Source organism: Nicotiana tomentosiformis, chromosome 3 (assembly GCF_000390325.3).
Source record: "Nicotiana tomentosiformis chromosome 3, ASM39032v3, whole genome shotgun sequence".
Lineage (NCBI taxonomy): Eukaryota > Viridiplantae > Streptophyta > Magnoliopsida > Solanales > Solanaceae > Nicotiana > Nicotiana tomentosiformis.
Genome location: NC_090814.1, coordinates 19,187,855 through 19,211,989, shown reverse-complemented (window position 1 = coordinate 19,211,989; position 24,135 = coordinate 19,187,855). Strand labels below are relative to the sequence as shown.

The following is a 24,135-nucleotide window of genomic DNA, read 5'->3' as shown; positions in this document are numbered from 1 at the left end:
ACATCACTCATATAAAGCCCCTCGGGCAAACCTCACAATCACTCGTATACAGCCCCTCGGGCAGACCTCACCATCACTCATGCCTCCCAGTCACTTGGCCCTCGTACTTAGTAGGTACCTACGCTCATTGGGGAATGTACAGACTCCGGAGAGGCTCCTTCAGCCCAAGCGCTATATCAAGCCAATCATGGCATAAATCAATGAGGCCCTCGGCCTATATCAAATATGCTGCGGCGTGCAGCCCGATCCCATAAATATCCTCACAAATCAGGCCCTCAGCCTCACTCAATCATAAACTTCTCCAGCCTCTAGGGCTCTCAGAAAACAAAGTATTCAGCCCAAACAACATTTATATGATGCATCAAAATAGAGTAATAGAGACTGAGTTATGCTGTAAATATGTATAAACATGACTGAGTATAGATTTTCAATCAAAACCAATGAGAGGATAGCAAGAAAAGACTTCTAAGGGTCCAAACAACACTGGCATAAGGCCTAAACATGGCATGCAACCTGATTTATAGAAATTCTTTCTAAAACACATAAGAATCATATAGTTTCAACAAAATATTCAACTTTACAGTTGATAGGGGACAGACCAAGTCACAATCCCCAGTGGTGAATGCCCACACGCCCATCACCTAGCATGTGCGCCACCTCCAAATAGTAAAATGATACAAAATTCTGGGGTTTCATACCCTCAGGCGACCAGATTTACAATCGTTACTTACCTCAAACCGATCAAATCCCTACTCCGCGATGCTCTTGCCCCTTGATTCAGCCTCCAAATGCTCCAAATCTATTCACAATCAGTACAATACCATCAATTTATGCTAAAGGAATGAATTTCACAAGAAAAACTACCAATTTAGACCCAAAATCCGAAATTGGCTCATACCCGGCCCCCGGGCCCACGTCTCGAAATCCGACAAAAATTACAAAACTTGAAAGCCCATTCACTCACGAGTCCATACATATAAAATTTATCAAAATCCTACACCGTTTAATCCCTCAAATCCTCCCATCAAACTCTCCAAAATCCCAAGCCCTAACCCCTTATTTTTCCCCCTAATTCCCACTAATTAAATGATTAAACAACGGGAAATCACCATAGATAGGAGTATTAGATCTCAAGCAACTTACCTCAATGAAAACCCCCTGAATCTCTCTTCAAAATCCCTCCAAAAGCTAAAAAAAAACCCGACTTGAAAATGGTGGAAATGAACCAAAAATCACGAAGTCCTCTATTTATGCAATCTGCCCAGCAAAACCGCACCTGAGGTCCCTTTTTCTACTTCTGCGATGCCGCACCTGCGGAATTTTCATCGCAGGTGAGGAACTCACTTAAGATACCAGGTTCCACATCTGCGGCCAACCTTTCGCACCTGCGCTTGCGCACCTGCATATAACTCTCCGCATCAACGAATCAGTCAATTTTCCTCTCTTCCGCATCTGTGCCCCAGGTCTCGCACCTGCGGGCTCGCAGATGCGATAACCTTCTCGCACCTGCAGTTCCAGTCCAATTCAACACTGCCCGCATCTGCGACCTCACATGCGCACCAGCGACCTCGCACATGCGGTTCCCTATCCGCAGGTGCGGAAAACACCAGCAGCCTCAACACCAGCAGAATCAACAACTCTCAACACCAAAATTCAATCCGTTAGCCACCTGAAACTCACCCGAGGCCATATGGATCTCAACCAATCAAACTAACAAGTCATATATCAACATACGAACTTAGTCGAACCGTCAGAACACTCAAAACGACATCAAAACACCAAATTACCATCGGATTAAAGCCTAAGAACTTCTAAACTTCTAAATTCCACCAACGATGCCGAAACCCGCTAAACCACGTCCGAATGACCTCAAATTTTACACACAAGTTAAAAATAACACCACGAACCTATTCCAACTTCTGGAATTCCATTCCGACCCCGATATCAAATTTTCCAATGCCGACCAAAATCGCCAAATTTCCAACTTTCGCCAATTCGAGCCTAATTCTACCACGGACCTCCAAATCACATTCCGGATGCGCTCCTAAGTCCAAAATCACCTAACAGAGCTAACGAAACCATCAAAATTCAAATTCGAGGTCGTTTACACATAAGTCAATGTCCGGTTGATTTTTTCCAACTTAAACTTCTACTTTAGAGACTAAGTGTCTCAATCCACTCCGAAACCACCCCGGACCCGAACCAACTAACCCGATATATCATAATATAGCTGAAAAGCACAAAAGGAAGCAGAAATGAGGAAAACAGGGCTATAACTCTCGAAATGACCGGCCGGGTCGTTACATCCTCCTCTTCTTAAACAACCGTTCGTCCTCGAACGGGTCTAGAAACATACCCGGAGTCTCAAATAGGTGTGGATATATGCTCCGTATCTCCCGCTCGGTCTCCCAGGTGGCCTCCTCCATAGGCTGACCTCTCCACTGCACTTTCACTGACGCTATATCCTTTGACCTAAACTTCTGAATCTGCCGATCCAAAATGGCCACCGGCTTCACATCATAAGTCATATCACCCTCCAACTGAACTGTGCTGAAGTCCAAAACATGGGACGGATCGCCAACATACTTCGAGAGCATGGAAACATGAAAAACTGGATGCACACTCGACAAGATGGGTGGCAAGGCAAGCTTATAAGCCACCTCCCATATCCTCTGAAGCACCTCAAAAGGCCTAATAAATCGGGGGCTCAACTTGCACCTCTTCCCAAACCTCATAATACCCTTCATGGGTGACACCTTCAACAAAACCTTCTCCCCAACCATAAACGACACATCACGGACCTTCCTGTCTATGTAGCTCTTCTGCCTAGACTGTGCTGTGCGAAGCCGCTCCTGAATTAATTTCACCTTATCTAATGCATCCTGGACCAAGTCTGTACCCAAGAGCCTAGCCTCACCCGGCTCAAACCATCCTACTGTAGATCTACACCTCCTCCCATATAAAGCCTCGTACGGAGCCATATGAATGCTCGACCGATAACTGTTGTTATATGCAAACACCGCGAGCGGCAGAAACTGATCCCGTGAACCCCCAAAGTCAATGACATAAACGCGCAACATGTCCTCCAATATCTAAATAGTGCGCTCGGACTGCCCGTCCGTTTGAGGGTGAAAAACTATGCTCAATTCAACCTGAATACCCAACTCTCGCTACACGGCCCTCCAAAACTGCGATGAAACTGAGTACCTCTATCTGAAATGATGGAAATTGGGACACCATACATGCGAATACTCTCTTGAATATAAATCTCGGCCAATCGCTTTGAAGTGTAAGTAGTACCAACAGGAATGAAGTGTGCGGACTTAGTCAGCCGATCCACAATTACCCAAATAACATCGAACTTCCTCGAAGTCCGTGGGAGCCCAACTACGAAGTCCATGGTGATTCGCTCCCACTTCCACTTTGGGATCCCTAACCTCTGAAGTAAGCCACCCGGTCTCTGATGTTCATACTTAACCTGCTGACAGTTGAGACACCGAGCTACAAACCCAACTATATCCTCCTTCATCCGCCTTTACCAATAGTGTTGTCTCAAATCTTGGTACATCTTCGCGGCACCCGGATGGATGGAATACCGCGAGTCGTGGGCCTCCTCAAGAATCAACTCCCGAAGCCCATCTACATTAGGTACACATATCCGTACCTGCATCCTCAACACACTGTCATCACCAATAGTCACATCCCTAGTATCACCTCACTGGAACCTGTCCTCAAGGACGAGCAAGTGGGGGTCATCATACTGACACTCCCTGATACGTCATAAAGAGAAGACCTGGAGACCACGCAAGCCAATTCCCGACTCGGCTCCGAAATATCCAATCTCACAAGTTGACCTGCTAAGGCCTGAACATCCAATGCCAAGGGTCTCTCTGCTGCTGGAAGATATGCTAAACTCCCCTAACTCTCTCGCCGACGACTCAAGGCATCGGCCACCACGTTGGCCTTCCCCGGATGGTACATAATAGTGATATCATAGTCCTTAAGAAGCTCCAACCATCTCCGCTGATGCAAATTAAGATCCTTCTGTTTAAACAGATGCTGCAGATTTCGGTGATCAGTATAGATCTCTCAATGAACCCCATACAAATAATGATGCCAAATCTTCAAGACGTGAACAATAACTGCTAACTCAAGATCATGGACATGATAGTTATTCTCATGGGTCTTCAACTGGCGAGAGGCATAGGCAATCACCCTACCCTCCTGCATCAAAACACATCAAATGCCTATCCTCGAGGCATCACACCACGATATAAGAACATGAAGCTGATGGCAGAACTAACACTGGAGTTGTGGTCAAGGCAGTCTTGAGCTTCTGAAAGCTCTCCTCACACTCATCCGACCACTTGAATGGAGCACCCTTTTGGGTCAATTTGGCCAAGGGCGATGCAATAAATAAAAATCCCTCCACAAAGCGATGGTAATAACCCACCAAACCAAGGAAGCTTCTAATCTCCGTAGTTGAGGACGGTCTAGGCCAACTCCGCACCACCTCTATCTTCTTCAAATCCACCTGAATACCCTCACTGGACACCACGTGCCCCAAGAATGCTACTGAACCGAGCCAAAACTCACACTTGGAGAACTTTGCATAAAGCTTCTCCTCCCTCAATCTCTGTAATACAATCCTCAGATGTTGAGCATACTCCTCCTGGCTACGAGAGTACACCAGGATGTCATCAATGAATACAATAATGAATGAGTCCAAATAGGTCTGGAATACACTGTTCATCAAATGCATGAACGCTGCTGGGGCATTAGTTAGCCCAAAGGACATCACCAAGAACTCATAATGGCCATATCGGGTCCTGAAAGCTGTCTTAAGAATATCCGAATCCTGAATCTTTAGTTGGTGATAATCGGACCTTAAATCAATCTTGGAGAACACCCTCGCTCCCTGAAAGTGGTCAAATAAATCATCAATACGAGGCAAAGGATACTTGTTCTTGACTGTGACCTTGTTCAACTGCCTGTAATCAATGCACATCTTCATGGAACCATCCTTCTTCTTTAAAAATAGAACCGGTGCACCCCAAAGTGAAACGCTAGGCCGAATAAACCTCTTATCAAGGAGTTCCTCAAGCTGCTCTTTCAATTTCTTCAACTCCGTCGGTGCCATACGATATGGTGGAATAGAAATAGGCTGAGTGCCCGGCACCAAATCAATACCAAAGTCAATATCCCTGTAAGGCGGCATGCCCGACAGGTCTGTAGGAAACACATCTGAAAAATCACGTACCACCGGAACAGAATCAATGGCAGGAGTCTCTGCATTAACATCCCTCACAAACGCCAAATAAGATAGGCAACCGTTCTCAACCATACGCTGAGCCTTCAAATATGAAATTACCCTACTAGGTACATAATCTAAAGAACTGCTCCACTCAACCCTTGGAAATCCCGGCATCGCCAACGTCACAATCTTTGAGTGACAATCTAGAATAACATGACGTGGAGATAACCAATCCATACCCAATATCACATCAAAGTCAACCATACTGAGTAGCAAAAGGTCCACTCGAGTATCCAGACCACCAATAGTCACCACACATGACCGATATACGCGGTCCACAATAATAGTATCACCCACAGGAGTAGATACATGAACAGATGAAACTAAAGACTCACGGGGCATATCCAGAAAATGAGCGAAATACGAGGAAACATATGAATACGTGTAACCAGGGTCAAATAATACAGAGACATCTCTGTGAAAAACTGAGACAATACCTGTAATCACAGCATCTGAAGCAATAGCATCTGCTCTGGCAGGGAGGGCATAGAAATGGTCCTGGCCACCCCCTGAGCTGCCTCCCCCTCTAGGGCGACCCCTACCTGACTGACCTCCACCCCGAGCTGACTGGGCGGGTGGTGAAGTAACTGGTGCTGAAGTCGAAGGCTGACTCCTCTGCTGAGATAGACCTCCATGATGACGAGGATACTACCTCTACATATGCCCAAACTCCCCACACTGAAAATAACTCCCTGGTGCTGGTGGCGGGGACTAAAGGGAACTTCTAGCACCGGGATAACTGGTAGAAGAACATGGTATGGAGGAGCCCTGAACTGAAGGAGCACGGGATGAACTCTAGGCTGGGAGGGCACTAAGTGATGAGTTGCCCTGATGAGAACTGTGTGAACCATGGCCCGATGATGCACCACATTGAACTGGGCAAGCTGACTGAGCATGCCTAAATGGACGGCCTCTGCCGTGCTGGAACTGACCTCCATGAGGAGCACTACTGAATCCACCCTGACCACGAGGCCTCTTGGCCTCCCTCTCAACCCTCTCCTAACCGCGAACTATCTCAATCTGTCGAGCAATGTCGACAACCTCATCAAAAGTAGCACCAGACACTCTCTCTCTGGTCATAAGATACCGAAGCTGAAAATCGAGGCCATCTATAAACCTCCTGATCCTCTCTCGGTCTGTGGGAACCAACCAGATCGCATGACAGGCCAACTCGGAGAACCACATCTCATACTGTGTCACAGACATATCACCCTGACGAAGCTGCTCAAACTGTCTGCGTAGCTCCTCTCTGCGGGAGTGAGGCACGAACTTCACCAAAAAAGACCACAGAGAAGTGCTGCCAAGTAAGGGGTGCTGCGCCAACAGGCCTACGCCTCTCGTAAGTCTCCCACCATCTCAGTGCAGCCCAGAGAACTGGAAAGTAGTGAATGAGACCCTACTGGTGTCCAAAATACCTGCTGTCTGGAGTATCCTCTGACACTTATCTAAGAAACCCTGTGCATCCTCACCCTCTGCACCACTGAAAGATGGAGGCTGGAGTCACCCAAACCTCTCCAATCTACGTTGCTCATCCTCAGGAATAACTGGAACTACATAGTCTTGAGCAGCTGTAACCGGCTGGGATGGTGGTACTGGTGGTTGTCCATCCTGACCGGTAGTACGAGTCCTCACCATATGTGAGAGAATGAAACAACAGAAGTTTAGTTACTAGAATCAACAGATTCGCATGACAAGAATTCAAGAATGTGAGATTTCCAAAAGGTTCTACAGACGTCTCTGTACCAATCCGCAAGACTCTACTAAACCTTCTCATGACTCGTGAGACCTATGTAACCTAGGCTTTGATACCAACTTGTCACGATCCAAACTACCCCTGTTGTGATGGCGCATATCGTGGAACTAGACAAGTCGACTCATTTCTAAAACAAACCGATATTTTCATTTCAAAGATAATTTCAAGGCTATTTAGCGTAAAAATCTTCGTAAAAGAGTTCAAATCAAAGCAAAAGTGTGGAAAAGAAAAGCCCGACATCGGGGTGTCACTAGTCATGAGCATCTACTACAATTTATCTGACAATATCGAGACTAACATAGTCTGAAAAATATCTAAATACAACTAAAGGAAGCTAAGAGGGAGAAGAGCAAGGCTGCGATCTCCAGAAAGCTACCTTGCTATCCCCGAGAAAATCCGCAATCGGAATAGTCAACAGCCGCTACCGTATCCAGATACGCCTGGATCTGCACACAAGGTGCAAGGAGTAACGTGAGTACGCCAACTCAGTAAATAACAACAGTAAATATAGAATGAGAAGTAGTGACGAGCAATAATGCTAAGTAAAGTTCATATCCCAAAAATTCAGTAAAATTCAACATGCTTTTAAAACCAGAGTTTGAATCAAATCAACTCTTTTAAATCCAGTTCCTATAAAATCATTTAAAGACATCTTTCAACAGTTTTCAAATAAAGGCTCAATGCAAAGGTGAGCAAAAATAATGAAATCATAATCAGCCCCTCGGGCAACATCACTCATATACAGCCCCTCGGGCAAACCTCACAATCACTCGTATATAGCCCCTCGGGAAGACCTCACCATCACTCATGCCTCCCAGTCACTCAACACTCGGCACTGGGCACTCGCACTCAGTAGGTACCTGCGCTCACTAGGGGTGTGTACAGACTCCGGAGGGGCTCCTTCTACCCAAGCGCTATATCAAGCCAATCATGGCATAAATCAATGAGGCCCCCAACCTATATCAAACATACTACGGCGTGCAGCCCGATCCCATAAATATCCTCACAAATCAGGCCCTCGGACTCACTCAGACATAAACCTCTCCAGCCTCTCGGGCTCTCAGAAAATAAAGTATTCAGCCCAAACAACATTTATATGATGCATCAAAATAGAGTAATAGAGACTGAGTTATGCTGTAAATATGTATAAATATGACTGAGTATAGATTTTCAATCAAAAATAATGAGACGATAGCAAGAAAATACCTCTAAGGGTCCAAACAACACTTGCATAAGGCCTAAACATGGCATCCAGCCTGATTTACAGAAATTCTTTCTAAAACACATAAAAATCATATAGTTTCAACAAAATATTCAACTTTACAGTTGATACGGGACAGACCAATTCACAATACCCAACGGTGCATGCCCACACGCCCATCACCTAGCATGTGCGCCACCTCCAAATAGTATAATGATACAAATTTTCTGGGGTTTCATACCCTCAGGACTAGATTTACAATTGTTACTTACCTCAAACCGATTAAATCCCTACTCCGCGATGCTCTTGCCCCTTGATTTGGCCTTCAAATTCTCTGAATCTATTCACAATCAGTATAATACCATCAATATATGCTAAAGGAATGAATTCCACAAGCAAAAAACTATCAATTTAGACCAAAAACCCAAAATAGGCTCAAACTCGGCCCCTGGGCCCACGTCTCGAAATCCGAGAAAATTAAAAAACTTGAAAGCCCGTTCACTCACGAGTTCATACATACAAAATTTATCAAAATCCGACACCGTTTAATCCCTCAAATCCTCCCATCAAACACTCCAAAATCCCAAGCCCTAACCCCTCATTTTCATCCCTAATTACTACTAATTAAATGATTAAATAATGGGAAATCACCATAGATAGGAGTATTAGAGCTCAAGCAACTTACCTCAATGAAAATCCCCTGAATCTCTCTTCAAAATCACTCCAAAAGCTCCAAAAACCGACTTGAAAATGGTGGAAATGAACCAAAAATCACGAAGACCTCTATTTATGCAATTTGCCCAGCGAAACCGCACTTGCGGAATTTCCATCGCAGGTGTGGGACTCACTTAAGATCTCAGGTTTCGCATCTGCAGCCAACCTTTTGCACCTGTGCATAACTCTCCATATCTGCGAAGCCAGTCAATTTTCCTCCCTTCCGCATCTGCGCACCAGGTCTCGCACCTGCGGGCTCGCAGATGTGATAGCCTTCTCACACCTGCGGTTCTAGTACAATTCAACACTGCCCGCATATGCGACCTCACATACGCACCAGCGACCTCGCACCTGCGGCTCCCCATCCGCAGGTACGGAAAACACCAGCAGCCTCAACACCAGCAGAATTAGCAACTCTCAACACCAAAAATCAGTCCGTTAGCCACCCGAAACTCACCCGAGGCCCTCGGGATCTCAACCAATCACACTAACAAGTCATATATCAACATACGGACTTAGTCGAAACTTCAAAATACTCAAAACGATATCAAAACACCAAATTACCATTGGATTCAAGCCTAAGAACTTCTAAACTTCCGAATTCCACCAACGATGCCAAAACACGTTAAACCACGCCCGAATGACTTTAAATTTTACATACAAATCAAAAATAATACTACGAACCTATTCCAACTTCCGTAATTCTATTCCGACCCCGATATCAAATTTTCCACTGCCGATCAAAGTCGCCAAATTTCCAACTTTCGCCAATTCAAGCCTAATTCTACCACGGACTTTCAAATCACATTCCGGATGCGCTCCTAAGATCAAAATCACCTAACGGAGCTAACGGAACCATCAAAATTCAAATCCAAGTTCATTTATATATAAGTCAACGTCCGGTTGACTTTTTCCAACTTAAGCTTCTACTTTAGAGACTAAGTGTCTCAATCCATTCTGAAACCATACCGGACCCGAACCAACTAACCCGATATATCATAATATAGCTGAAAAGCATAAAAGGAAGCAAAGATAGGGAAAACGAGACTATAACTCTCTAAACAACCGACCGGGTCGTTACAGAGGGACTTACCAATGGACTTCATCTAGGCGGGGAACTGGAGCCAACGAAAACCAATAAAGTATTTACAAATGTAAAATATTTTACCGAGGATCATGAATGGAATGGGCTCTTTAAAATGGACAATAAGGGAAGCAATTCTGTTGGGTTGGTGAGTTGTGATTGGAACCATACTGAACATCAATTAAAAATACTCTTTGTTAGCAAGAGTATTCCGGAATATATAGAGGTCTTTCCTGCTAAAACATTTGCAGGAACATGGGAACCTCCAATGAACATTGTTGAGGGAAAGGAAGACGAGTAGTATGTTTCACAGATACAAATAGAAATAATTGGCAACTTGTTGCTTAACAAGACATTCTACGATTCAATTGCAATGATTGAAATTGGGACCCCGGAAAGTCATATGAACAGGGTGCTAAAATCAAAGTGCCTCTAGTTATAAGTGTACTCAGTCATGATGTTGATGGAGAAAATAAATTTTATTGTATGACTATTCCTGTTGATGAGTCATATTATATTCAAACTGTTCATGAGCCAATTGAGGTTGCTAATCAAATTATTCTTGTTTCTGATGTTAATTTATAAAGTTATGGTGCAAAAGTTATTTTTAATATTGGTTTTTCACCTTTGGCTACCCTTTTACTTGCTAGTTCATCTAAGTTGGATATGGTGTGTATGGATAATTCATTTGATAAGCTTCACTCTATTTTTAGGTTAGAAATTGCAGAAGTTAAAGATGTATCAAACAAAAATTGATTGGTTATGCATCATGGTTAAGTGGTTCTTATGTGAGTGGCCAACTGACAATTATATTTGAGAATGAGGCAGATTTGAGGTTTCAATTGACAAACATAGTAGACATGAAATTTGTGACAAGTATTGTTTTAATTACGTATAATGTTCAAGGAGCAGTTGAGATGCACCAAGATTTGTCTGGAGGTATGTGTCATCTGGTTGAGCTAATTATTAGAAGATTTGATCGTCTTAAGGCTCTTAAAGAGTGTTATGGAGCAGAAGGTGTCGTAAAGGAAACTAAATTATTTAGTATTGTAATTACAAAGATGTTTGAAACCTTAAATGCATCATATCAAGGTCATAATCACATTATGACTTCACGGTTAGACGATTGCAGTTATGGTTCCCTGCAGGTTGTTGCTTTATCACTTTTTTGGCATTCTTATCAACCTCCTACTATCATACCCTCCTTAAATCTTGACCACATTGTGACTTTATCATGGAAACATGTAAACTATTCTTTCCAAATCCATTGTTTCTTTAGTTCATGCATTTTGGGTCTTGTCCAATTGCTCTTAAATTTCAATACAGTTGGATACGTGGTTGAGGATTTTGCTGCCTACCTAGAGGGGCGGATTGTAGGACAAACAGAGGAGAAGCTTGTTCTATCACTTAATCAAGTAGATAGACCTCTAACCTCTGAAGATGTTTATGATTTAGACAATCCATGGTGGTGTTGCTTGTAGTGCTACTGGTTGATATGGCTGCTGGCCACTCTAAGATAGCAGAAGAGTCCCTGGAAAAAATAATCATTCCTTATGTTCTAATAAACTTCATAGCAGGTGAATTTCTCTTAATGACTCTTGAAATGAAATTGAATGATTGCATTGTTGCTAGATCATTTCATGAGTTTGGTAAAGAGGTTGATGTGCTGGTGTTTACTTCTGCTAATGCTTATTGTGATAGTGATGGTTTTGATGAAAATATTCTGCTAGAGTATTGTCCAAGCGTATTGCAAAGACAAAATGATATTAGTATTACTGGTTGTTACTGGAATATGTTAGATTATGGCTTTAAAGGAGAAATATCTACTTGCAGATGGATAGAATTTGTTTATGGTGCTGCAACAATATTAGACAAGAAAGGCGGTATGGGAAATATTTTTATTTTTGATCCATGAGGTGTTTCTTTTGTTGCATGAAGGAGAAGAACATTCTCAACTTTGGTTGTAAAGGAGGAGCATTTGATGGCCTTAGGAACAATGAAGCATCTGCAAATTTGTTATCACTGATTTGATCCATTTAAAACCTTGAGGACAAGGTTGTTTAAAGGGGAATGGAATGTAGCATTTGGGGCGAGAAGCAACTTTCCGTATTTTATGCTCTTGGGTCCTAAGTTTAGTTATTATCATTTGAGTCCTTGTTATTTATTTTTCAGTCCCTAAAGGTGTCACTACTGTTAGTCGACACGTGTATAGGTCGTTGTGTTGTTTTCTAGTTAAATATTGCGTAGTTCCCTTTTGTAGATATGTTGAATGAAAAAACCAATTTTATCTCTACATTTTCCTTTCTTTTATCGTAGTTTCTTCTTAGTTTAATTTTGATGGCTTTTCCCACCGGGGAATTGCTACACACTCCCCCCCTCTTTTCGTTACCTCACGCCACTGATCTCATTTGTTTGCCTCTGCCACTATTCTTCTCTCTGTTGCGTCGTCGGTCTCCGGCGTTTCTTCCGTCATGGCTTCCCAGGTAAGTTCCTTTCTCGTTCTAACCTTTTTTTAGAGTTTTATTAGTGTTTTATAATGAATATTGGTTTTTAATTTAGGTTAATGACTCTTATTTGTTATTTTTTGATTCTTGATTATGTAGAAGTTAGTACTGTAGTGTGTAGATTATTGAGTTTTCTAGTGCATTTGCTTTGATAAACTTATAGAAAATAATTGCTGATTGTTTTATAGAATCGAGATACTTTGACTCGATCATAGAGGCTAAAAGCTTCTTTATAGATATTTGTTGTTCTTATTGCATCCGTGATGTTATTGAGAAAGACTTTTAAAGTTCTTGCACCATTAATACTGGAAAAACATATTCCGAGCGTTGGGTGAGAATTAGTTCACGTGAATTACTTAAAGAAATTAAGAGATAATATAGTTACAACTAAAATAAGTTACCTACGTCTATTAACAGATTAACCAAACATCAACTTCATTGTTAAGGCTAAAGTTACGATTTTTATCAATTACTAAATATAAAGCAAGCAAGCGGGGCATGCCTCTAACCACATAATGACTCTGAATGTGCGGTTCCTAAAGCATGAAGATATTTAAGAGGTTTTGGGTATCTCTTAAAATTGTGTCCTAACCAGTAGTCGGTGGTCTATTATTAGAGCTTAATCTCATTTTTTTTTTCCTGGAGCTTAATCTCATTATTTTGCCATTATTAGTTTCTGTTGAAGCTAACCCTTCTTTAAGCTAAGTTCGATACAACATTTATATAACAAATTTTCTAACTACATTCCTACTTTACAGTTCACTCTCAAAATTCAGTGAACGAGGTATTTTACCAAAGTACCAAAACCAAATTTGGCTTCTCACATTCAACCTAACCAGGAAGAAAATATCAACCATTCAAAAGTAAAATCTTCTCATGAATTTGATTTGAATTCTTTAAATTTAACACGGGGGAAAGAACTCAAATCTTGGACTTTCATCCAAATCACCATGATGTTATTAGAAGAAAATACCTTCGACAAGGTCCTTGTCAACCTCGACTTCATAACTTTCCTAAATTAATTTTTTCTAGATCAATGTGTCATAATCCTAAATGGTTTGATGATGAATATCATAATTGGTTGGAGTATAATGTAAGTAAATATGCAGACTATTATTTGTATTGATCTATTTAAAGATAATAATATTCATCAAGGTGGAGGTGATGTATTTTCAAGTATATAGTTTAAGAGTTGGCATAAAAAGAAAAGTTTTGATAAATATGGGTCGAGTAGCATTCACAATGAGTCAAAAAAGAAATGTCAAGATTTGCGGCAACAATTGTATGTTCAATCTTCATTTGAGAGGCAATCTAATCAACTTAAGCACGAGTATTTGGTCCGCTTAACTGCTCCAGTTAATGTAGTATGGCTTCTTATAACTCAAGGATTAGCATTTCGAGGTCATAATGAATCTAAATCTTCACTTAGTAAGGGTAATTTTCTTCAAACTCTCTCATGGTATGTAAAAGTGTGTGATAATATTCGTGATTATGTACTGGAACATGCTCCTCAAAATGATCAAATGACTTCTCCAATGATTCAGAAAGACATTATTACTGCATGTAAGATAGAAACATCTAAAGCTATAATTGAGAAATTAAATGGTGATTACTTTGCCTTGCTAGTTGATGAATCTTTTGATGCGTCACGCAAGGAGGAAATGGCTATTGTCTTGCGGTATGTTGATAGAATGAGATTTGTGATGGAGCGACTTATTGATGTAGTTCATGTTCAAAATATTAGTGCTTAATCTTTGAAGAGTGCAATTGTTAATTTACTTGCTCAACACTCGTTAAGTCTATCATATGTGCGTGGACAATATTGCGATGGGGCATGAAATATGCAAAGTGAGATTAATGGTCTTAAAATGTTGATTAAGCGAGAAAGTAGATCGGCTCATCCCAATTCATTATTTTTCTCATCAACTTCAACTTAACCTTGTTGCGGTTTCTAAGAAATGTCTTCAAGTGGGAGAACTTTTAGTATTGGTTTTAAATATTTTGAATATATTGGGATCCTCTTTTAAGCGTATAGATGAATTTCGAGAATCTCAAAAGAAAGAATTCAAGAGGCATTAGATATGGGTGAGCTTACAACCGGTAGGGGATTGAATCAAGAACTTGGTCTTTCAAGAGCATGTGGTACTCATTGGGAATCTCACTTTAAATCTTTCACTAATTTTATTCTTATGTTTGGCTCTATTCTTGATATTCTTAAATCGCTCGTTCTTGATGCATATTCTACAGATGAAAGAGTAAAGGTAATGGGATATCTCAGGGCTTGTCAAACATTTGAAGTTGTATTCATGTTGCATTTGATGAAAGATATTTTAGCAATCACAAATGAGTTCAATTAGGAGGAAGCTTGATGATTTGGCTTATAATTAACGGCCAAAGCAACTTTTTATCTGGATCTAGGTGAATAAAATAAGTCATGTAGAGCTTAATGATTTGGCTTATAAGATAAATCAAATAGATTTAACTTTCATTTTGCTTTTACACAATAATGGCTATCTTTTTTTTTTCCAAAATGAAACTCATAAAAATTAAAAGTTACATCAAAGCCGTATAACATTAGTTATGACGTAGTCAAAATAAAATGTTTATTTGATTATTTAAAGAGCGAAGATGTTACATAAGCTGGAATAAAGAGAGCATAAATATAAAATTATAAATGTAGCTTTGGCACAAAAATATCAGAAAGTCAAAAGATAATCATCTCGCTCATCATTTTCTGATATAATGAGTTTGAAATCGAAATTTGCCATTTCTTCAATTTGTATTTCCTTAATCTTCATAGCAGATTCCTCAGTTGTTCTATTATCACCTTCCGTAGAATATTTGCAGCAACAGTGCACGTCAAGCAAATTTAGTGAATTCAAACACCCAAAACTAGAAGGTATCTCTAGATTTCTACAATAACTCAAACATATTTGCTGGAGGCTCGGGAAAGCATTAGCTGAAACATTCCATTCAATATCATCCATAAGGAAAATTTTTAAGACTTTAAGCTTAGGAAATTCTCCGTCCTTGACATCCCACTTGCTCGTATAAAAGAAGCAACTATATATATTGAATATTTCGAGATTGGGCAGCTCCCCAATAGTCGAAAGACTTCTCAAAGGTTCACCAAACGGGAAAAGAAGCAGTTCCAATCTTTTTAGACTTGATGGAAATCCAATTGCTCGTCGTAGAGGTGCACATTGTGTATCAATCTTGAAAGAAAGTGATTCTAGTCGATCTAAAGACTGAAAAATTGGTTCGCAAAACCTACTATCGTCCCAATCATAGGCATCATCTTCATCGTCGTCTGAATCATAGTCCAAATCACCAATTGTGCATTTCAAATTTACAACATTAGATAGTCCATTAGCGATTATAGGCATATCGCGAGAAAGATAAATAAGAAATCCGTAACAATTTCTTAACTTTTCTAATTGTGAAATTTCATCAAAGTCTGGAAACCATCCGTAAACTTCCAAATGCCTCAAGTTAAATAGATCCCATATGGTGTTTGGTAACTTAGTGCAGACCTCGATAGGATTTGAATGGACAATCATTGTCTCTAGATTGACAAGACAACTTATATCTAATGGAATTTCCTCAAAATCGCCACTTATCTCCAGGTACCTTAAACAAATCAAGAACACAATTCTATATGGAAATGAATTGCCAACATTGACTTTCTCCAAGTCCAATACAGTTAGTAATTTGAAAGCTTCGAAGGAGTCTTCAAAGAGCTTGGTCGAGTTTAAACAAGTATAGTAAGTGAAGCGCAAAGAATGAATACCTTCACACTTAATAAAATCATCCGAGTGATCAACAAGAAGTCGAGAAGGCATATCGGTTGCAAATTGAGGATAATGATCATAATTATACGTTTGAGATCTGCATGTACAAGAACAATAATAAAAATATGATTTAAAACAGAACCCAAAAAAGCTATTTTCTCCGTTCCAACTTATATGAATCTATTTGACTAGGCTTAGAGTTTAATAAAGATTGAGACTTTTAAAACTTATAGTTCAAAACAAACTATAATATTTGTGTAGCTATAATTCTTTGGAAACTTATGGTGTTAAACATACCAGAGTGTTTGTGTAGCTATAAAAACTTTTCTAAGATGTCATTCTTTTTTGAACAGATTAAAAAAGAAATAAGTTCACTTAAATTGGACCAGAAATAGTAGATAGTATTTCTTACTCGCGAAACCGTCGTAAATGGATTTCTTCTGTAGCTTTTACCATGCAAAATTGATGTAAAAGATCATGAACACCAATGAGTTGGGGTCTACGCAAGTAGTAACTAGTTTTTGCAAACATTACTAGGTTTCTCCCAACAAGATCCATCAAGTAATCAGTTGCAACATGATCCATGCTCTTCAACTCATTATATGGTATAAATCCTTCGCAAATCCATGATTGTATCAGTTTATGTACTGGAATTTGTGCATCCTCAGAAAATGTTCCAAAGTACAAAAAACATGGTCTCAGATGATGAGGCAAATCGTTGTAGCTCAATTCGATTACCTCCATTAACCATTTCACATCATGAAAAAGATTTGTACTCAAATTAAGAGCGATTTCTTTCCAATAATCCTCTTCCTTTTCTCGCCTCGTGAGAAGTCCGGATATCAAAACTATTGCAAGTGGTAATCCAGAACAACTTGTTGCTATTTCATTTCCTATCACTTCAAGCTCATCGGGACAACGTTCTTGATCCTCAAATACTATCTTCTTCAATAGCTCCCAACTTTCGTCTTCTGTCAGATTTCGAAGATGGTGAGGATTAGTTGAGGCATAGCAAGCTACTTCGTCGAGCCTAGTAATCAAAACAAGCCTACTTCCCTTGTTATCGTCGGGGAAAATTGTCCGTAAATCATCCCATGCATCAACGCTCCACAAATCATCTACCACAATGAGATAACGCTTTCCTTTCAAAAAATTACGTAGCTCATCAGCTAATTCAGTGTGATCATTTTCTTTTTTTGCGGTATTCAGCATACCAAGTCCTCTCCAAATCTTTAATAATACCTCTTTCCGATCATATACCTGTGTAATACAGCACCATGAACGGACATCGTAATGCTGGATTACAGTTTCATGAGAATATAGTTTTGTAGCTAAAGTCGTCTTGCCCAATCCGGACATTCCGACTATAGGTACAATGTCTAATTCTTTTGGTCCTCCTACAAGTCGGTTGAGGAGCGTTTCCGCTTCGTCCTCATATCCTAGAATTACTGGTGGTGCGGTATTCCATAATTCCATGTTCGTGATTGGTGGTTTTCAAGCAAAAGATTATAAGAAGAAAGGAAGAGAAAATTTAAGTAGTAAAATTGAAGGGTATAACGAAGTGATGTTGATGTATATGGTCACTCGTTGGTTTCGAGCAAAGAAATGAAGAAATAAAAGGAGCTCAAATTAAGGGGTAGTAAGGATGTGATTCAAGTGAAGACTGATGTATTATTGATGATTGGTGCAGTAGTTTAAATCAGAAGAAAGGAATTTATAGAAAGCAAACAATTAATAAGCATTTATTGCCATTAAACTATTAGCTTAGCACATGATCGATACCAAGGAGGAGCATAAAATAAGGAATAGTGCTGACTGCTGAGGCATATTACCCAGTTGCTACTTATTAGTATAGTACTATGTTTATCATATGACTTCTTCTTCTTCTTCTTCTTTTATTATTATCTCGTATCTGAATTCTTTTGGTTACAGTCTTTTATACCGTCAAAATATAATTTTCCCTTCGTATGACTGATCGAGACTGTAACATAATCGGACAAGGTTCGGGCTCATATAACATCGAACTATGATGCGAGGTTAGATTGCCAGGTTCGTGACCCATAGGCCGATCGAGATTGGCCTAGATCGAGATCGGCCGAAATCAAGATTGAGATCGGCCAAGATCGAGACCGAGCTTAAAAGAGATCGAGCGAGACCGAGGAAGGTTTATCGAGCCCAAAGACAGAAAGCCAGAATATCCGTAATGGGGCCCGAATCATGGCGGAAATTCCGACACATATCAAGAAAAGGCCAATTAATTAATCTATCATGGGATTCCCTACTATTTTAGAATTATATTAAGAATAGGACTTCCGTACTATATAAAGGGGTTTTTTGATCATTTGTAAGCGATATGAACACAATACGAAGCAATACATTGCCTTCTTTCAGCTCTCAATTTCTTGTTACACTATTCATACACCAGTTGAATCCTTACTTGTTTGGAAGGTGACCGAATTCAAGGGCAAAGGCTAATTAATTTATTTGATTTGTATTTATCTCTTTTGCACCTAATTATAGCATTGATATATATTTATACATTTTTCCGGTTTGTATCAAATTATATTACGCATCCTTAGAGTTGTGTATAAATTCAATTGTTATCTATTTTTTCGTGTAAGCAAGTTTATTGACGAGTAGGTTGTGATGATTAAATTTACCAATTCAATTGTTTAACAAAGTCTCCCTTTCGGGTCCATTTTTTTTTCCTTTTAAAATCTTGACTTTTTCCAAGGCTCTCATTAGTATTTATGTTCAAAGTTTCCCATCAGTTTCATTCTTTATTTTTCATTTAAAATCTTGTCGTTGTTCAAAAAGATTCCTCAACTTAAAAGACAAGTGGATAGAAAGCTGGATCTCGATATGTATGGTGGATTGATATATAGTCGTGTTCATTCCTTTTTAACTATAAGTAGATGAAAAGATACTTGAGTACTAAATCAATTTTCTTTAATTGAGAGCTAAATTTATTTTCGTCCATCCTCAACAATCTATATATAATTATAAAGCAGGGCTTTAGACCACTGACGTGGCATCCGTCATTGAACAGGAATGATATTTATCTAATTTCTCAATTTTTTGAGCTTTTTCTTCTTTATTTTAGGATTCATCCATCCCGAAAAGGCGGAGCATTCACAATTTCCTGAGCCGTTTCAAACCAACACGTTTCAGAGCAAATTCCCCAAACCGTTTCAAACCAGCACGTTTCAGAGCAATTATTCCACCGCTTCAATTGCGAGCACTTAAAGCAAAAAATGAAACAACAAGGCGGATTCAATTTCAATGGTGCTTTATTATTTCCATTACCTTCTTAATCCGCAACTACCAGTTCTTGATTTCCAATGAATCATATCTCAAGCTTGGATACACACCGATGATTACAAATCCCTTACTGTTCGACATGGGTAATTCTTTTCACTACCTAACCCTAATCCCCTCTTATTTTGTTTCTTTAAAATTTTCTTGGTTATATACTTATGATAATTGAAACGCATGAATTGAATATTGTTTGTTACTCTTTTGGATTGTGCAGTATTGTGATTACATTCACTTCCAGCATCCAAGAAAATTTCTGGTTCTCTTAAATATTTCTCAATTAATGTAAAGATGAGGATAACGAGAGTTATTTTGCAGTATTGTGATTACATTCACTTCCAGCATCCAAGAAAATTTTTGGTTTTCTCTTAAATATTTCTCAATTAATGTAAAGATGAGGATAACGAGAGTTATTTTGCAGTATTGTGATTACATTCACTTCCAACATCCAAGAAAATTTCTGGTTTTCTCTTAAATATTTCTCAATTAATGTAAGATGAGGATAACGAGAGTTATAGTAGTATGGTTGAGGAAACATAATCAAGCTATTGTGGGTTATTATAACTAAGTTTGTTTTGCAGATATCATTTGAATGGTAAAGGTTTTTCTGATATTATTGTTTGAGACACTTGTGGTGGTGCTAAAGAGCAGTTTCACTACAAATATTTCAATTATTAACGCAGGAGATGGTCCTAGAAAATATCCAGCTCAGGTTTGCACCTCACGTAATTAAAATAATTGCTTTAATAGACTGTTACAGTTATCGGAGCGGCAAGCTAACCAACCATGGGAATTCTTTGAAACTTTTTTCTCCTTTGCTTCTTCTTCCTTTCCTTTTTGGCCTTCACATTGTTAGTCTGGAGAGTGAGATTTATATTAAGAAAAAAGAAGAGTGCAAAAAGAAAAACTGAGAATAGTGTTTGCAATTGGTATTTGCAGCATTTATAGGTTCTATAATTGTGCTGAAAGTACACTTAGTGTGAATAGTACTGATATAATAATTCAGTTTGTATGTAGTTTCATGTTCAACTAAGATGTCAATTTTACAAAATTTAGCACCTCTGGTTTCTCTTTTTATTGTTTTTAATTACATTGAGGGTAGTATAGAGACTGAAACTTGGTATTGTAGGCTTATCTTGATTTTTACTGGCTATTTGCTCTATGTTGATCAGTTTGTGTGTCATTGCTTCATCTGATGAATCAAATGTGCAATAGATATTAGACTATTAAGGTGGTCGTAGTAGTTGTTTCAAGATATGCTTCATTTTTTCGTAGATTTGACTGATTTACCTTCCTTAGGAAAGATCAGAAAAGGAAAACGCTTCTGCAATGTAATTTTGTGTTCTTAAAATAAGTTCACATGTTCTTGGGTATTGACACAACATTCAAATTCACTAACGCTTCTATTGGAAATTAAAATTGCATATACAAGATTCTTCATGTATATGAAGTTGAAAAAGATAAGTCAGATGCTTCTTATGTGGGATGGCACGAATACTCCATTAGTCACTATCAATTATCTAAACAAAGTGAGTGCTTTTTACTTTCCTAAGTAGGCTTTGAACTCGGAGTACACTTGTGATGTCAGTAGACAAAGTTCAATTAGGAGAGGTGCGCAGTGGAATGGAACTTTACCAAGCCGAAGTGGCTTACTCTTGCAATAGCTTTATTCTGCTTACAATCGTTTGGGTTACATCTTTATCAAGGCCTCAAGGGCTATATATGGACATACTGAAGAACAACAACACTAATGTATATATGGTAAAATTCTCTTCCACTTTTTTTTCTTCCTTTTGCATTATTTTGTGGAGGCAACATATCTTTTTTTTTTTTTTTTTACATTTAGTTTAAGCTGAAATTAGTGTTACTTAATGTCTCTCCGTAATCCTTGAAAGCTGGTGGTACTGGAGGATTAATACTTTTGCTTTTTTCCATTTTATATAGATTTTCAGGATTTATGATTTTGGTAAGAGTGGAACCATGAGTTTTGAAGTTGAAGAAGATTTCTTGCAGATTGTCTCTATATTCTCATTCATCCGTTAGCTTTTCATTGGTATGAAAGTTTATATAGTTGAATCCAGTTTTTCTTTTATGTGTTATATGTTTAATTACAGATATTCTTTCAAGCTTCAGTTATATGCACCGGTTCCTCTCTCTGTTATGATAAAATAAAGCCTTTATCCTTCTCTCTTTTAATATTTTTATTTAATATATCGGATTTTCCTATAATTTTGAATCTCATCATGATGTAGAATAACAGGATCAATCTTTTATCCCTTCTACTTATTCGATGTGCAAACTTTAGTCGATAATTAGTTTATATTTCTCATAGTACTGAAGTGTGAAGACCACTAAGGTGATTGAACCTTTCAAGCTTTCAAAACTTATACAAATAGCTATAGCTAATAGTGTTGCTGGCATGTTGGTATCTCTTTGTTCATATTATGTCTTTGTTCCAATTGACATAGTATGCCCTTTATGTCCTCATTCTCTTTTCGTAATATTGGCATAATATTGGACAAGTGAAATTTGAATCGGACAAAATATATAAATTCTATTTATAGGTAGATTAAATATTAGATTAAATCCGAAGATATTTTCTTAAACTATGATTGCTCTTTTTTCTTTTTTTGTCAATTACTTAAATTTGCATGGGAATACAAACTATATTTGGATGAATTGAGCATAGCAAAATAATTTACAAAATACAAATAAGTTACTCCATGTTTCAGAGGTTTATGCTCTTTTCTTATTTTATAGTTGTTGCATGTTTTCCACTTCAGCCAATCACATTTTTGTAGATGAGTTTTTGCAAGTCTAGAAATTAATTTCCACTTCAACCAGTCACATTCAAAAGTTTTAGTTCACGAGACAGATGCAAATGGTTCCTATTTTGTCTTTTGTTTTTCATGACAAGAATGAAGTAAGAAGCTACTATGTCAATTATGAACTTCTCTGAGATACGAATGTTGAAAGAAGCAACTAAGCAAGTCATTACTTTGGATGAGAATAACAAAAGGATCTGCTTTAGTCCGCTTTGGGCGAGAATAGAAGCAATGGCAAAGCAATTTCTTGATCAATTTTTAGCTGATTAAGATTATGGTGTTTAGGTAGGAATTCTTCTCCTATTCATAATAGAATCGCTGAAGTTCACTTTGACTTCAGTTCAAGCCTTATAATTTAGATCCCTAAACTTGTATTTGCCTTCACATCATGCTGGATAGAAAGAGTTCAAAACACCACATATGTTCTGTTTTAGGGATTAGTGATGATCAGCAACCAACAATAATCATTTTCCTACTTTTACAATTTGAATAAAATAAGTTCAGGAATTGATGACATAGAGAATTATGAAGTTGATCGGAGTAAATATACCTATTTGTACACAGATACACAAAGTTTTTGTCTCTTAAACCTCAATCAAATTTATTGTAATTTCATATCTTAAATTTGCTATCTCATTTTATGACCGCGCGAAGCGCGGACAGGTTGACTAGTTAATAATATTGGTCACTCTGCTAGCCTTATTTCACATTACAAGATGTCACCATATTAAGAAGATGGTCACTGGCTGTGCTATAAGCTACTTTTGTGGAATTTTGTGAGTCAACGCAATACTTATAGTACTCTTTATTGCTTAATGCTTTCTTCCTGAAAAAATTGATTAATTATTAAGATAGAGAGTTGTTGTGCAATTGTTGGATATTATCACGCTTAAATCACGGATTCATTTGCAAAATTATGGGTAAATTACTTAGATGTTCATTCAACTATATAAAATTATGAAATAAAATTATTTTTATTTTATTTGTAACAAGAAAGTTATTCAATTATCCCTATTGCACTCTAATAATTAATCAACCAATTTTTTTAATTTTTTGGTGGAAAAAGTTGATGTGGCAGTTCACATGGTTTTTATTTTTTATTTTTGGATCACATAAAATAGTTAACACCCAAACAATACATAGAAATCCACCCATATACCCAACCTCGGGCCTCGGGAGCAAAAGACCTAATAAGAAATGCCCCGATTTTTAAAAGTCACGGACACCCCGCTCGGGAACTATTATCTCGGGAAGCCCAGATAAAACAAGAAAACAAGCCCAATGGGTAGCTCCCGAACTAAAAGACTACGACTAATTTAACACGGCTCGGAGACGTCCGAAATCCGTAACAAGTAGGCCTACCGAGAAATAAATGTTTCTAAAAGGCTACCCTCGACAAAATCTCAGACTTAAGATATTTTCCAGAAAAAACTTTGATAACATCGAACCCCGATAATGCCTAAACCCAGAAAGGAAATAAAGGCGAGGTTTGTTCGAACCCTCGAATAGCCGAAAGGACAAGAAAGGCTTTATATTTATATACAATAGTTTTTTAACAAAGGCCAAATCAGCCTAAAAACAAAAATTTACAACGGCCAAAAAACAACCTTGGAAAAAATACAAAAAAAAAAACG

At 38.6% G+C, this 24,135-nt stretch overlaps 1 protein-coding gene and 1 long non-coding RNA gene across 3 annotated transcripts; one reads left to right on the top strand and one right to left on the bottom strand.

Annotated features, from left to right (window-relative positions):
- Nucleotides 1-15,266: 15,266 nt before the first annotated feature.
- Nucleotides 15,267-17,837, bottom strand: LOC104104759 (putative late blight resistance protein homolog R1C-3). The gene is made up of 2 exons (XM_009612914.2): nucleotides 16,774-17,837; nucleotides 15,267-16,458 (listed from the first exon to the last, which is right to left on the bottom strand). The coding sequence occupies exons 1-2, from the start codon at nucleotides 17,835-17,837 to the stop codon at nucleotides 15,267-15,269; spliced, it is 2,256 nt and encodes a 751-aa protein (XP_009611209.1).
- A 1,329-nt stretch (nucleotides 17,838-19,166) lies between these two features.
- On the top strand, nucleotides 19,167-21,872 carry LOC117278896 (uncharacterized). Of its 2 annotated transcripts, XR_011414621.1 has the most exons (3): nucleotides 19,203-19,765; nucleotides 20,258-21,437; nucleotides 21,621-21,872. It is a non-coding gene; the product is annotated as an uncharacterized lncRNA (long non-coding RNA). The 2 variants fall into 2 exon arrangements; XR_011414620.1 differs by having other exon boundaries at nucleotides 19,167-21,437.
- Nucleotides 21,873-24,135: the final 2,263 nt, after the last annotated feature.